Genomic DNA, 17,198 nt, shown 5'->3' on the forward strand with positions numbered 1-17,198 from the left:
CAGGAAATTACCTTTTTTAGGCTTTGGCATTTGTAAATTTTTTTTTATAAGATTTTTTTAAAATCACTGACGAGTAACTCTGACTGCTTGGCCCATTGGGAGACTGCGGTGGCCGTACGGCGAGCAGAGACGTCTGGGTGTCTCTGTCCTTTGCTGCTACCTTTAGTTCCTCCTCGGGGAGCCCCAGGTTTTCCCAGGCTAGGAGATGTAATCCCTCCAGTGCTTCTGGGCACTGCCCCGAGGCCTCCTCCGAGCTGGCCATGCTCCTGCAGGAGGTGACCAGGGGGCATCCTTATCAAACCAGCTCAAATGGCTCTCAACGTGGGGGTAGGAGCGCCTCTACTCCTCACTCTACCACAGAGACGGGGCTGCCACCCAGAGGAGGAGGCTCGTTTTTGATCTGTAATCTCATTCTTTCATGGTCGTGGGTTCGATTCCCAGACCTGAGGCCATGACTGAGGTGCCCTTGAGCAAGGCACCTACCCCCAACTGCTCCCCGGGTGCCGGGCTAGGGCTGCCCACCGCTCTGGTGTGTGTGTGTGTGTGTGTGTTAACTGCACAGATGGGTTAAAAGCGGAGGACAAATTTCGATTGTGGTGTAAAAAATCACAATTGACAAAATATGGCACATTTACATTTACATTTACTTTCAGTCATAACACCGAGTTTGTGAGCATAGGTGATGGTGGGGATGTACGTCGACTGGTAAATTGAGAACTTTACTTTATAGTTCAGGATGAGGAACACAGGAAAACAACAATGAACCTCATTCACCAATGTCTTCCTAAAGTCATTTCCTAAATGTAATTAACTTAAATCTTGATAAAAAAGGTCCTAAGCAAAAATCTGTCAAATTCATAACGTGTTTGTAAATCACAGAACCGTTTACATCTTTTTTCCCCATATCCTCGTACTAAATTTGCATGTTTTCAGAATTCGCAGACGTAAATGCCCCACCAATCCCCGTAAAGGTCTGGAGACTGCAGGGTCATGTGCACCCACAGTAATCTATGGTGGTCTGTTTGGGCCCCAATAGCTTAACTGCAGCTTTATTATTTGTAATTTTGACTTCATTTCTTGCAGCTCTGTTTTTTTTCTTGGTTACTGCATAAGGCAGATAGAGAGAAGCAACTATTTTTACTTCACTAACCATTTGATAGCATGGCTCTCAAATAATATAATTAGTGTTAATTGAAGTGTTAGTTTAGCATGCATTTATGAACTTAGAATTAAAGAGCAATTCCCAACTCAGACAACATTGGGAAATGTCTGATTCTTCATGAAAAATGTGAAAGTGATGCAAAAAATTTCTTCTTAAGAATAACTGTGTGATTGAAGCTCATTGTCCAGAAACAGCACCCTTTCGGTCCCGCCCCCAGATGCCATCCTGTTTTTAGCTACATCTTGCTATACTGTCATTAATATCATAAGTCTGACTTAACATTGAGGGTGTGGACACAACTCTCACCCCAAGACTGCAAGGATCACATGTTCTGCGGTAGTGGCCCGACACCCCCATACTTCCAGTGTTCCGCCCACAGACCAACTCCAGGCACACGGTCTGCAGTTCCACAAAACAGATGCACTCTGGGGTGGAAAACTCCCAAGACTCCTTTTCAGGTGGGTAAGTCCTCTAAGGATATATGAATAAGGACACAGTGTGATACCACTTAGGTTTACATACACTCTCCTGTGCCTTTCTTAAAATGGGGATGACCACCCCATGTTTATCAATCCAGAGGCATTGTTCTTAAGGTCCATGATAAACGTTAGAGGTGTGTGTGCCAAGACAGCCCAGAACACTAGATGAATGAACAAATAAATAAATAAACAAGTAAACACATTTCTACTCTTAATGTCGTCTTGTGTTCAAATAAATAAGACTGACAAATACAATCAAGGAGCACTTCAGGAGCTAACAAGGGCACGGTAATAGCATTGTGCATGATCCAATCAAATGTTTTTCTCCCTTTTAACAATGTTTGTGGTCCTTATGCTTCTATACCTGTGGGAAATGTGGGAGATATTTACAATAACCGCCAGCTACCAGTCTGTAACTCCTGTGCTGTTATTACAAACTGCGTCAAGAATCTGATTTGTGATTAGGATTAAAACATTAGCGCAGCCATTAAGACATTCTAGGGCAGCCCAGTCCGATCTGTATGCTCAAAGATTGTGAGATCTATGAACGCAAAAGCTGAACTTTACACTGAAACTTTACACTAAAAGCTTGGCATTGCACAAGTACTCTGAGACATGCTAAGATAATAAAACAGATCAAAGTCTCTGTCTTAAGAGTAGGGAACATACATTCTAAAGTATAACAAAGGATATACTACAACACAACATTAGACACACAATGGAAAAAAACCCTGACAAAAGGAATGTGGATCATACAAAAAGAGATGAGGCCATGGATGTGCCAACCAGGGCTTTCATGCACAAACACAAACTTTTTGTCACATCAGCATTGCGTGAGAGAGTCTGGCACCTGTTGGAAAGAGCTACCGCAGTCAGGCCCCGTGCCCAGACAGATCCCACACAGCTGATGATGGCCCTGTCTGGCACACATTCCAACCTGGTCACATCAAAGATGTTCTACTAATAAAAAGATTAAATCAGTCTGGATTCAGTGAATTTAGCCTAAACTGATGCATATGGCAGCAACATAGTAATATAACTACATACACACAATGGATGGCACAATGGATTCCATATACTCATTTTCCCCGTTTTGTGTTTGATAAATATGTTGTATTATAGTATATGATACTATATATATATATATATATATATATATATATATATATATAATATATTGCCAAAAGTATCAGAATCAATCACTTCCATGGCCACAGGTATATAAAATTAAGCACCTAGGCATGCAGAATGTTTTTACAAACATCTGTGAAAGAATGGGAAGCTCTCAGGAGCTCACTGAGTTCCAACGTGGAACTGTGATAGGAAGTTCTCGTGAAATGTCCTCGCACCTAAATATTCTACAGTCAACTGTCAGCTGTATTATAAGAAAATGGAAGTGTTTGGGAACGATAGCAACTCAGCCACGAAGTGGTAGGACACGTAAACTGACTTACCAACTTACTGCAGAGTCAATCACTACAGACGTCCAAACTTCATGTGGCCTTCAGATTACCTCAAGAACAGTGCGCAGAGAGCTTCATGGAATAGGTATCTATGGTCAAGCAGCTGCATCCAACCCATACATAACCCAGTGCAATGCAAAGCGTCAGATGCAGCGGTGTAAAGCACGCCGCCACTGGACTCTAGAGCAGTGGAGGTGCGTTCTCTGGAGTGACGAATCGCGCTTCTACATCTGGCCATGTGATGGATGAGTCTGGGTTTGGCGGTTGCCAGGAGAACGGTAGTTGTGTGACTGCATTGTGCCAAGTGTAAAGTTTGGTGGAGGGGGATTATGGTGTGGGGTTGCCTGGCCCCTAAGTTCCAGTGAATCTCTTCAGCATACCAAGACATTTTGGACAATTCCATGCTCCCACCTTTTGAGAACAGTTTGGAGCTTCCTTTTCCAACATGACCATAAATACATGGATGGCAGTCTGGCGTGACCCTGACTGGCCTGCACTGAGTCCTGACCTCAGTATCATATATAAATGCAATGGAAGGCCAAATGAAGAATAGCAACCTGGAGCAGTTTAATTTGATGGGTCTGATGATCCATTTTGCATTTTTTTTAAACAACTACACGCTCTGTGAGAGAAACGGAAAGAGAGAGAGAAAGAGAGAGAGATCCCACTTCCTGCTGCATGCAGACCCATGAGTAATGGTCACTCAGTCCTGGAACCCACCGCTGTAATGACACAATGGACTTTCATCAATGGCGGCACAGGGTGTAGGCAGCTCTAGGTGGAAATGATAGAGATTATATCTCTCAATCCAAAACCCAGCAAGGACCTCACACATTTAATTGCTTCCAGTGAATAAATACAAAAACTGCATGCGCAATGCACATACAGAAATGGACCCCACAGAATAAGAAATAAGAATCGTAAGATTACATCTGCCATTAGCAACAGTGGTTCACCTTAAAACCCAAAGATTTGGAGCGATTTTACATCTTTGAAAACTTTAGGAACAACTATAGCTGTTTTTCGAAGTCTGGATCCATACCAGAACTGCTCTGTTCTGCACTGAAGACTCTGTACAGGGAGTATTATTTGATATGGGTTACTAGTCTATACAGATATGCTACCCCTCATTTAAAAAAATCAAGACATTGCAATAGAGTATAAAAACACACTTCCCATGTTCTTACCCCTTTATATATTAAAATGAAGAAAAAATAAATAACATTAGAGTTAGGCTGTACATCTATGTGATAAACAAACTAGGAGATGGAAACCCAAGGTAAAATTTTTCAATAGAGTTGCACAAATCTGCTGTTAATCCTCACAAAGGTAGTAGCAGCTCGTCAGAACAGCAGAGGTGACAGCAGTCCTGCATCTGCACTAATAATGATCCATTTACTTGGTCAGAAGGACACAGAAACAGCCTATAGATGCACCTCTACCACTGACCATACAATAGACCATTTTAGTGTGAATGAAATGTGATGATGCATCGTGTTGGTGGAGCTTAACTAGATGCAGAATGTGACATTGTGCACAATGATATCAGGTGTGGAAACAGATGACAAGGACACCTTTTCGTTTTTGTGGTCTGATAGCAGAAAACTGGCTGTAATACACCAGTGGGCGCAATCGATAGGCCGATCTCCCACGTCGATCATATCAGGCACGAGTGCTATAATTACAGTAACGCATTAAGCTAACATAGTTGCCTCTCTCTGCATTAACATCTATTACATTTAGCTGTCTACCTAGTTAGGTAGGTCTGTTACAACGTGTTTTTCTCAAATGTCCTCAAATGTGTGTCAAGAAATCACCACTGAATTACAGTGGCTTGAAATCTTCGTATACTGCGGACAAAATCCAGGGCATATACGAACGAAGCCTGAAGAGGTATGGGCCCAGCGACGGTGCGCGCTACACGCTCACTTCGCACACTGTGTAGCCTAAAAGCTAAAAGGGCATAAATAGCTAAAAGTACCCCTGCCCCAGTGTTCAGGTAGGAGAGCCCTTATCAGAACTGACATTAGGGCCCCATAAATGTCTAAACCAGTTCTATATGGGGGGTTCTATATATATATATGATATACCGTATGTATTTTGCCTCAAATGGAGCCTTTGATTTTCTATTGAGTCTTCGATTAAGGTATTCTATAAAAATTAAAGAAATTTGCCCGTTTCCGTACCGTGACGTTCTCACACAGGACCAGGCACCAAGTTCTCTCTGTGACATTTTCAGTTCTTCCAAATGTTATCCCTAGTGAAACGGGGCTTATGAGCAGTGGTTCACCGTTTTATGATTCAAATGTCCTATACTTTTCCACGGTCCTTTCCAAAAACTGGGTGCAAAAACTCCCATTAAATGTCAAAATGTTTCTGGTTGACCCTTTTGAGCAAGTTAATTGCCACTAGAGCAGAGTGTGTGTGGAGTAGCTCATCAGAGGGTTTCACAATTTCTCAAGATGGAGTAAGAACGGTTTTGTAGAGGGTGAATTGTTCAGAGTAAAATGAAACTACATTCAAATATGCTTAAGCACTGCCACATTGTGAATTGCAGCAATCTCGGTCACATTTTCTGTTGACTTTTCAGATAGCACTCGCTTACCGCTTTGTAACGATTGGTTCATGTAAATGCTTCAAGAAATATAAATGTAAACACTTTCTTAAATAAGTTTTTCTTACTGTGCTGTAGTATGGCGGCTAAAGAAGAGTGAGCACGGTGGTGTACATGGACAAAGACGACTGTTCCCTGAGGAATAGCTGTTAGCTTCTGGCTGACATGTTTGCTTTCAATCTCCTACACTTGTATTAAAAACACAAACCATGCACTGGGGATCTGAATGTGTAGCTATTCTATGTGTTAGGATTTCATGAACAATCATATATTAAGATTAAAGTTGAGATTAAGTTCATAACATAACTTCATCATTTACGCTAATCACTTCTTCTCACTAGAGTGTGCTGTGATTTGGTGTTTGACGTATATCAAGACTAAGAGTCAAAATAAGTTCTGCCTTTGTAATCAAAAGGCTTCTATGTGCTCTATGTAAAACATGTGCACCATAAATACAGTCCCTGTTCCAGTCTGCTGGTCTACAAAACTGACTGCAGCAAAACTCTTTCCCTAGAAAGGGAAGCATCATTAAACCTTTCTTCTGGGTTCTGGCAGGTGAACATGCAGGCAAATCACGAGAGAGTATAATATTAACAGGGAGACAGAGAGGCTTGCATTAATATTTATTAACAAGATTAGAAATACAGATTCTGTTTCCCCCACTCTCTTCTCCCTCCCTCTTTCTTTTTCTCCCTCTCTTTAGTAAGAACCTGTTTGGTATTTGAAATAAAGAGAGTTTATTATAGCATAGAGAAAACCAAGGTTGTACTAAGGGAGTGTTTCTTTAAAGAAGGCAACTCTGTAGGTATTATTTATAAAGCTTCTGAAGTCAATGAAATAATGCTCTGTATTTAGGGCCAATGATCGTCCTTTTTTTAAACAGCCTCTATGGTAGAAAAACCAAACATGAATCTGGCAGCTGTTTTTTAATTTAAAAACGAGATCAATGGATTCAGTCTCTAGGGGCATCCTTGCAATGCACCAATCCAAGTGGCCGTTTAGCCACAGAATAAGCCTGAAATGGGGCTTCAATCAGATTTTGGTGTGAAGTTAGACTTTTTTAAGATGGCTATTTTCCTCTAAAGTGCTTTTGTATGGTTGGAGGTAGCGCCCCCCCCCAGGTCGAGGACCGACGGCTCTCTCACCAATTGACAGTTCTCCAGAGAGTTCACCAGCTGGGCATTCTGACAGGATAGGATGGCACCAGCGAGATTCAACATCACACACACCGCCGACAGCAGCATGAAGAAGGTGATCTGTGGAGAAACAGGGTGGGATGGGTGTGTTTGGGGGGGGCAGTGGGAGTGAGAGAGAGTGAGTGAGAGAGAGAGAGAGAGTTAGAGGACACAGGCTGGCACTTTCGTGACCTTTTGCAAGTCAGTGAGAACTTTAAAAACACAACAGGTTGCAGTTGAACTTCTCATTATCTTTACAGCTGTTACAAAAGAATATCTCTCTAATTCTGCTGCATCATGTCCCTTTGGAGCAATCAGAGACAAAAAGGAAATACAGGCCTGATTGCAATTAAGTTCTGTATCTATTATATTAGTGGAGCCTTTCCAAAACTTCGTCCAGTGAGGTAAACTAATGCAGCAAGATGAATTATACACATACACAAATCCCTCATTTGGAAACTGAAACACACACATCCAATAATACTACAACGTATTGGAGAGAGAGAGAGAGAGAGAGAGAGAGAGAGAGAGAGAGAGAGAGAGAGGAGGGAGGGGGAGAGAGTTGCACCTCTAACCAATTGTTAATTGGATATTATTTGCTTGGCAGAATGTTTATCAACATTAGTGACACTGTGCAGGCCCAAGTCAGTCTGACCACTGGACCGGTAATGGGGAAGAGAACAGCCAAAACAAACTGTGCTTGGATGGAAACACGCACAGACTCTAAGTGTACCACAAAGTGTTCCTAAATATGTAAATATTTCTAAATTATTTTATATGGAAGATTATAGTTGAGAAACTGCATTGCACTTCTGTGCTGTGTGCAAAGGCCTGATGAAGGACACTTTATTTTTCTCTATCTATCTATCTATCTATCTATCTATCTATCTATCTATCTATCTATCTATCTATCTATCTATCTATGGTAATATATATGGTAATGGACATTGTGTTAATAGCTTATCTGTTTGCATGGGCAGTTACATCATCTCCTCTGTATATTTATAATCTACACTAGAGTAGATACGTTCTTTCCACTTTCATCAGTTTATTGCTGCCATAGCAAAACAGGCAATGTAGACAGATATGTCATTAATGCAATTTCGCAAAGTATGTATTATGTCAGCAAGCTTTCTCCTGGTTTCTCCAATGGACACTTGATTACATATTTTGCAGAAGATATAACAGACAGTAATGTACAAGGAGGAACGGGTGAAACCAACTGATGTTTTGGGCCATTTTACTGGCACCAAAGGAATTCTTATTAGTGTTAGCAGGAGATTGTTTACAGGTCAGTCCATCCGATCTCTCAACAGGATAAACATGAGCTTAGACATTACCTGTGCCTTCCCTATGAAACCTAGGGTTCTGCTCTTTACTATAGAAAATCTTTGTTTTCACCCCAAAGTGGTTAAATTGTTTTGAATTAATTTGGAAAAGGAATGGAGTTTTTGTAGGCCTTGGGGGTGTGAAGAGCTGTACTGTAAATAACGAGAGCTTGAAGGTTTATAATAGAGGGTTGTGTTTAATTCACAAATGGGAAAAGGATGTTTTGGACTGATGAAAGACGATTTCTTTGGACATCTTGTTTACAGTAATGTTTCTTATCTCTATTATGCTCTTTGGACAAATTAACTCAAAATAAACATCCTTATAGAATTGATATGGAATTATATAATATAATGTTGCAATACAACTTTTCCAGGCAGTAAGTAAAAATGTGCTCTAACCACCAAAGAGCTTGTTCTTTGGACCAGTGTCCACAACACACATTGATCTTGGTAAGTCTCTGTCACACTTCCCTCTCATTCAGAGGATGACCGTTTCAATCACACTGCCTACATAACACTTTCCTGAAAGAAACCCCAGATATAACATTACTATGGCTAATTTAAAAGACTGTTTCTGAATCAGAGGATTTTGTGCAGGGACACAAGGGTCTAATCATGTCATTTGTCTAACAAATTTTATGGGTGGAACTCTGTTATGTTTAGGATTCGTTTTATAATGAATTCAAGTAGCTAACTCACAATACCTTTATTGCAACATGTGGAAAATATATACCATAATGATCGAAATAGTTGGATGGGGCTGATAATTAAAGAAATCAATAATCAAATCAATAATCTATAACGAAAGCAATGAGCTTTTATCAGGCTAGCTGAGCCCTCGTGCCTCATTATCGTTACAGACAGCAAAAGTAATAGAGCAAGTGAGCCAATGCTGAGAGAGACCAGGTTCCCTTTTGGGCTTCATGTCTTACTGGTCTTGACAAACTACCTCTCCTGCAATTCCCAGGCAGACTGTAGTCCAATACATGTTCTGTGACTTACGGTCAGCTGGAAAGACCAATCTTTCCCTAATTCCCTACTCTACACCCCCACCTATACAGTCTTTGTGTGGGCTGATTGATCTCGGGGATGGTCACTCTTTGTACTCTCTTCTCCACTGGCGAAGATGCAACCACTGGTCCTTTTCCTTGCTTGTGCTATTAAAACAATTCTCTTTATTTCATAGCGGACTGTCCCAGAGTATCAGTCGAGCGGAAAGAAGCACAGAGAGTCTTCCCCACTCATGTAAATCACACTTCGGGTGTAATAGAATGGGCTTCAGACTGTCACGCCGGTCCCCCAGTAGATGACTGACCTGCCTACTGAGCTGTATATCAGAGCTCTTGCCTTCTGGAGTTCTGCTGTGATTAACTACTGCAGGCCTGTACCTGACGTGACATTAACCTCACAACACTGGTGACGTAAGGAGGCGGAGGAAGACAAACAGGGACGGAGACGCAGAGAGAGAGGGAGAGAGAGAGAGAGGGAGAGAGAGAGAGGTGAGGATCTAAAAGCAAGGTCAATATGAAGAGAAAAACAGAGGAAACGGAGAAACGCCAGCCAGAGCCAAGGCAGGAACAGCAGGACGTAGGGTAAAAAGGACGCAGCCAGGGAGGTGTAGCAAACAGATGACTAAGATAAGCCTTAGTGCTTTTGAGACGCACAGCAAATTGGAAGATGAAGAGGCTGATTTGAACACGACAGCTACAGCTCCTCCAGGGGCTGTGAAGGTCCTTGGCAGAGACACACACAGGAAGCAAACCAATGGCTTACTTCCTCTGCACCAGATAATGTGAGAAAGATATGGAGATTACCAAAGTTGAATGTTGTAGTTGAACTACTGCACTGTGCTGTGCACAGAGCACCTCGATAATGGGAGGGTGAGATATAGAGTTAGTTACATAAAAGATATAGAGTTAGTTACATAAAAGATATAGAGTTAGTTACATAAAATATATAGAGTTAGTTACATAAAAGATATAGAGTTAGTTACATAAAAGTCAGAGAAATGTTCCAGGAAAGCATCTCCTTTGCAAACTGAAAAAAAAAGATGACCAGACTGTGGTTCGAAAAAATTTGCCTTCAGTGCGTAGAAATCATGCATTATAATCTTACCGCTATTTCAGAGCTGCATATTATAACTTCAAGGCAATCACTCAATTCTTCATAATTAAACACAAAAGGAACAACTGCTTCACTGGATATTAATGCCAGGGCAAGAGAATTGTGTGATCGTCCTGATTCCTTCACACAGAACTGAAAGATGACTCTTTCTGTAGTGCCTTCACAGTCATTTCTCATTCAGTTTATCATTCAAAAAAAGATGTTTGGGATGTTTTCTGACGATACTATGGGCATGTTTCACACCCAGAACAGAAGCGAGCATATCATAGCTACAGAGGCATCTTTATCACCTTTGGCAGGAAATATATCAGATCGCAAATGACAACCAACTTCCAGGCAAGGTAGTAATGACCTTGATTGTGTAGGGGAGAGAATGAAAGGAAAGGACATTACTGTATTCCTGAGACGCTGTGATGAAACAAACCTTAATGGACTCTTCCGTATGTCACTTTTACTGCGAGCAGAGCAGAGCGGAGCGGAGCCAATCCAATACCCGTAATATCTCAAAAAAGTTCTTATGCAAGAACCGCTTTGTAGTTCTAGAGAGAAGAATTACACGACGAATTATGCCGCTGTGAATTCACACACAGATGATATTTTGCACTGTAGCGTGTCCCCATCATTAACCGTCAGGTTTATGGCACTTGCGGTTTAGGCGAACGTATGCATATTTACACACTCGACATATGGCATGGAAGGGAAGCAGCAATTTTAGGAAGCAGCAATTTTTCTTCAGTACATTTGGTCTTAATTTCTCGATGTTCAGCCATTTTCGGAGGACAGACAAAATTGTGGAAGTATTACATGAACAGATTTTACATCAGATCACATGTACGGAACAGTAAAATTGAGACATAAAATTGAAACTCAGATTAGATCCAAATTTACAGTGGATTTTCTATAACTAGTAACAATCTGTCCATTACTAGTAACAAAGAAACAAACTGTAACTGTAGCTAACAAAATGACACATAAAAAATAGTATAGTCTTAATATACAGTATTGCATTATTATTATTATGTTTATTATTAAATCCACGTCAGGGCGTGACTAAACTGCACTGGATCCCGAGGTCAGTCCGAAACCAAATGTTGTCCATGAGATAATTACAGAATACTGTTGAATCGGAGGAAGAATGAAATCAGAATGTGCCTGCACTACTTACCCTATATTGCCAAAAGCATTCGCTCACCTTCCTTGACTCACATATGAGCTTTAATGACATCCCATTCCTTAGTCATAGGGTTCAATATGACGTTTGTCCACCCTTTGCAGCTAGAACAGCTTCAACTCTTCTGGGAAGGCTGTCCACAAGGTTTAGGAGTGTGTTAATGGGGATTTTTGACAATCCTTCCAGAAGCACATTTGTGAGTTCACATACTGATATTGGACGAGAAGGCCTGGCTCTCAGTCTCCGCTCTAATTCATCCCAAAGGTGTTCTATCGGGTTGAGGTCAGGACTCTGTGCAGGCCAATCAAGTTCATCCACACCGGACTCTGCTCTCCATGTCTTTATGGACTTTGCTTGTCATGTTGGAGGAGGAAGGGGCCAGCTCCAAACTGTTTCCACAAAGTTGGGAGCATGGAATTGTCCAATATGTCTTGGTATGCTGAAGCATTCAGAGTTCCTTTTACTGTAACTAAGGGGCAAAGCCCAACTCCAATAAACCCCCCTCCACCAAACTTTACACTTGGCACAATGCAGTTAGACAAGTACCATTCTCCTGGCAACCGTCAAACCCAGACTTGTCCATCAGATGGCCAGATGGAGAAGCATGATTCGTCACTCCAGAGAACACGCCTCCACTGCTCTAGAGTCCGGCGTGCTTTACACCACTGCATCTAATGCTTTGCATTGCACTTGGTGATGTATGGCTTGGATGCAGCTGCTTGACCATGGAAACCCATTCCATGAAGCTCTCCGTGCACTGTTCTTGAAGCTTACATGAAGTTTGGATGCCTGTAGTGATTGACTCTGCAGTAAGTTGGTAACCTTTTTGCACTATGCGCTTCAGCACCCGCTGAAGACATGGTCTACCACTCCGTGGCTGAGTTGCTGTCATTCCCAAACACTTCCATTTTCTTGGAAGCTGACAGGCCACTGTGGAATATTTAGGGATGAGGAAATTTCATGACAGGATTTGTTGCACAGGTGGCATCCTATCACAGTTCCATGCTGGAATCCACTGAGCTCCTGAGAGCGAACCACTCTTTCACAAATTCTTCATACTTAGGCGATTAATTTTACTGACTGGAACACCTGATTCTGATCATTTGGATGGGTGAGCGAATACTTTTGGCAAAATAGTGTATCACTTCTACGTTACACAGCTACATTAAATATAATGTGTACTTTAATACGTAGGTGCTTAACCCATTAGCCAGCTAAAATCTCAAGCATATAAACCATTTTTTTACAGCGTTCAGAATATACGTCAAGTTATGCTATGCTATACGTATACTGTTATGCTATTCTCTTTTCAGTTTTGGTTGATAGACCGTTCAAGATTCTAGATACTGTAGTAGCTATAGCAAAATCCGATAGGTTCCAGAATAATAACGAATAAGCATTTTAAATAAGGTTTAGTATACATTTTATTTGCAAGAGTGCTGTCATAAACTTAACACTTTTAACCTTGCTACAACCGAACCTTAGCAAGAAAAGTAAATAAATACTAACTTGAAGGCTAAAGTCCTTTGTTTTTGCTGTCCAATTGTGCCCACACATGTTAACGTGTGAAATCGCAGTTACATTTTAAAACTGCTTAGCCCATGTTATCCAAACAATACAAATTCGGAATAGAAAAGGAGCCAAAGCCAAGGCCTAAACACACCAGTCATCCACGTAACCAAATCCAAACCAAAGGACCACAGGCAGCGAGACACTGTCTCCACATAATGCAACATACATCCCAATGATAGATGTGGTTATTTGGCACATTAACCGCCCTGACAGAGTGAAATGTCCTTTCGGAGTGCGGACTCCGTGGAGCCCCTAACCCGGCAGGCTAATTACCCAGCCTGGCTCCATGCTGCTGCCTCTAATTACCGCGTGGGATTCCATATCACTGTTTAACAGCTTCTCATTAATTACTGCCCCGGCGTCGCCCGCATCCCTAACACAGAGGGTGAGACGGTGCGGGGCACACGTCACTCACAGGCACGTTTCGGGCTAGAGCCGTGGGTTCATCCAAGCTTGGCACGAGGAGAACTGGTCACAAGAGGCATAGAGGAGTGGAATAAGATCAGCCCGGCTAAGGCACACGGTGTTGAGCTTCCTTGTTAAGTGAACAGGAATGGAGATTAGATGAGTAAGGTGTTGTCTGGATCGGGTGTGGTGATAGAGAGAGAGGATGTATTATTGTAGACATTAGATGACAGGCTAGGGCAGCAACACTGCGTTGTAGAATGGGATGGCTCCATGCCTCGTTCTCACATGCATACTGATAAGGAGGGTTCATTTCCGAGCACCCGGGAGAGATATTAGAACACACACACACACACACACACACAAACACGCACACATATTCATGTATTATAATATCCAGAGCAACAGGTGAGACCTGCGAGTGCTTCCAGATTAAGAAGCTCGAAGACATTTACTGCTGAATAGAGTTCCATTACTTTTACTTGGTCTGATATACTGTGTACATATTTGATGTATTCCAACTTGCCAGATTCCAGATTTGTAGCTTTAATGTGATGTGGGGAAAAAAACAATTAAAAACAATGTTTTGGTATTACTTTTCACCTGGAAAATTATGATGTCTCAGTCTAATTTCATAGTATGTTACTTTGAACCATTGAACCTCTGATACAGTTTTAAAAATGCCATATTGGTGGAATTATTATTAAATGCCATTGTTAAATTTAACAACTCAGTCAATGCAGTCTGCACAGTGTTCAAACATTTATTTAGGCTGTTGTCCACATACTTTGGCAATAAGAAAACGGATAAGGGCCTTATCCTGCCTTGGGGTTTTTTTTATGATTAAATCAATCATTATCATGGGCATAAATGACACATTTAGTCATTATATCCAGACATTATGTGTGTACACACACTCCACCCCTTTTAGACTGTGGAAACAGTCTAATCCAAGTCAGTAATGACTCTGCCGACAGAGTACTAGACTTCTGAGTCACATCATGCAGATATCTTCAGTAGAAAACAGGGATGTGTTGTCTGCATGGGTGTAATACACTGCGTCATGACACAGGGTGATAGGCCATGGTTAACACACCATAGCTGAACTTTATTGTGTGTGAGTGTGTATGCACACATGGTCATGAAGGCAAAAATGACACACACATTCCTTTATGATTATTTAGCATAAGGTGAGTGAGTGCAAGTGTAACTCCACACATGAAAGAGTCACAGTACCAAACAGAATCAGCCCACATCCAACCGTCACAGTATAAAATGCAGAATCTGTGATGGAACACCTGAGGTTTGACTTGAGTGTGACGGACAGATTTGCATCGATGTAAGGGTGACGGTGACCTGTGTTGCAGGGCCATGTCTGTGTATGTGTTAATCCATGTGCATAAGGGACCAGTCTAAACATGACCTCACTGACCCCCCCACACCCACACCCACCCCCCTTCCTCCTTACCGGCACGCGGGCACCCTCTATCTGTGACATTTGCCCCTTAAGCGCAATGCGGTGAAAGTACAGATAAATAAACGACAGTTAGCACAAGTTGTGAAAACAATGCCATCTAATTAGGGTCAACCCATGAAATGATGACCTCCAGAACTCTGTGGTTGTGAATCGGAGGGGAAGCGGGTGCTGGCACTGCAATTAGCTGAGGAGTCAGGACCATGGTCTTCCTCTGTTCTTCCCGCCCTGTCAGTTTCATTAGCGTCGTCCACCCTGTCTCGCTGCTACACACACTAGTCTGTAATCTGCAGGCTGCCTGCAAAATGCCATCATCTGTTGTCCACTGATCCCCAGCCAGGAGACATCGGACCAGCCTTGCTGCTGGGGTCGTTTTAACAGTCTCTCAGTTTGATTTGGTTTGGCGGATCATCTGTCCTGCCTCCCAGAATAATAGTCCGCTGAAGAAACCCCGGTCTTCACAAAGACACACAACACTCTTCAGCTGATCACCGGCATTTTAAATTCAAGGAGAGGGGAGAATGCAAGACAGGTTATAGATGTAATAGACCAGGGATGGGCAACTTCCATGATAAAGAGGGCCAAAATTTTTTCAGCACTATCATTGAAGGGCCACATGACCACACACTTCAAATAATTGGATATGAAAGACACTACAAATTATTCTCAATAAGAACACATTTTAAATGAATTCAGATCTGTATGTTTATTGCACCAACATACATCTATTTTCTGCATATAAATGCATTAACATGTCCTTAATAAGCAACAAAGACAAAACATTTGCTTAATAAAAAAGTGCAAAAAGGAATTTGAACTCCTTCATATCAAAGAACTGTAACGCGTAGCGCGCTGTGGAGCGAGGAGGCGGACACAAACGCTGAGAAAAGCAAGATTTAATAAGGGGAATCCCATAGGCGAAGTCGTTTGTACAGGCACGGGTCAAAACGGGAGAGCCATCCAAGTGGTCAACAGGACAGGCAGGAGTCGTAACAGGAGAGCCATTCACAACGGAGAAACACAACAGAGACGGAAAATACCAGAACAGTGATGACAGATAATCCACAAAACCGACAAACGACAAATAACCGACAACGGGCGAAACACAGAGATACTAGTACACAGGACTAAACTAGACACAACTGAACACAATGACGACACGGGCGTGGCAGACAGAGGGAAGGTGGAGAGTGTAAAATGGAGACAAATTAAGTATTATATCGCAATGAATTCTTAGTGTTGACTTGTAACTCCCGCGGTAGCCCAACTCAAAAGTAGCCCAAAAAACCGCACCCCGCGACCCCAGAATTTTTACCCACGGCTGGACTTTCAAACAAGCCCAATTTGTCATGAAAACCACGAACCTGGAACTATGCAGCTAGGAGAGGGGGGCGTAGCCCTACGTGACAAGAACAAAAAAGTCCTGCTATATCGTTTTTTTTCTTCTTTTAATTATTATATTATTATTGATCTATTTGCGGGCCGCACTGAGTGAGGACGAGGGCCGTGTGCGGCCCGTCGGCCGCCAGTTGCCCATTCCTGTAATAGACTAAGAATTAACATGCAGAGGCGTTTAAGTCAGAAGCCATGAGTAAAAAATAAATAAATAAATAAAAACACAAAAAACACAGAAAACCCAACAACTCACAGTTCATTTTTTATCTCGTGTTCAATATTTGTCAGTCCTGTCATGCTGATTGATTCAAGGATTAAACAGGCAAGCGATTGTCAGGAAGTGGTGGGTTGTGCCCAGTGTCTGCTACTATCTTGATGTAACACATGTTGGTACAGCAGTCAACTTATTGGAGCCGCTCTGGTTTGGCTTGCTCAGCTGGATGCCTGATAAACAAGTAAGAAATGAAACAGTGCTCCATGTGATGATAATAAAGCTAAAAGAATGTTTCTTGCATAAAAGCAAGAAACTTGCATAAAAGTTATAAAATTATTATTTTTTATTTTATATTATTTATATAAATAGCTCTACTTTGGTGAAGGTAGCTGAATGTGAGCACAGCTATTCCAAAAAGGACAAGGCAGAAATGATTAACTTTTCATGTCACAGATGGCTAATATATGCACAGTCACCGATCAATTGTAGCAGGGCTATGCACATTAGCATGTTTAAGGCAGAGGTAAGAGGTCGACCCACACCAACCCATCCAAACAAACCTGTTAGGTGTTACTGTTAAAATTCATTGGGGAAAAGCCATGAAACTGATCTCTGTGAT

At 41.8% G+C, this 17,198-nt stretch overlaps 1 protein-coding gene across 1 annotated transcript in view; it reads right to left on the reverse strand.

The window, feature by feature from the left end:
* Positions 1-17,198, reverse strand: part of fam189a1 (family with sequence similarity 189 member A1) — a 116,301-nt gene that overhangs the window by 23,444 nt on the left and 75,659 nt on the right. The window contains exon 3 of the mRNA XM_076999463.1: positions 6,864-6,974. Within this exon, the coding sequence (XP_076855578.1) occupies positions 6,864-6,974 (111 nt within the window). The remainder of the gene's footprint in view (positions 1-6,863; positions 6,975-17,198) is intronic.

The sequence above is a fragment of the Brachyhypopomus gauderio genome, chromosome 1, assembly GCF_052324685.1.
Source record: "Brachyhypopomus gauderio isolate BG-103 chromosome 1, BGAUD_0.2, whole genome shotgun sequence".
NCBI classification, from domain to species: Eukaryota; Metazoa; Chordata; class Actinopteri; order Gymnotiformes; family Hypopomidae; genus Brachyhypopomus; species Brachyhypopomus gauderio.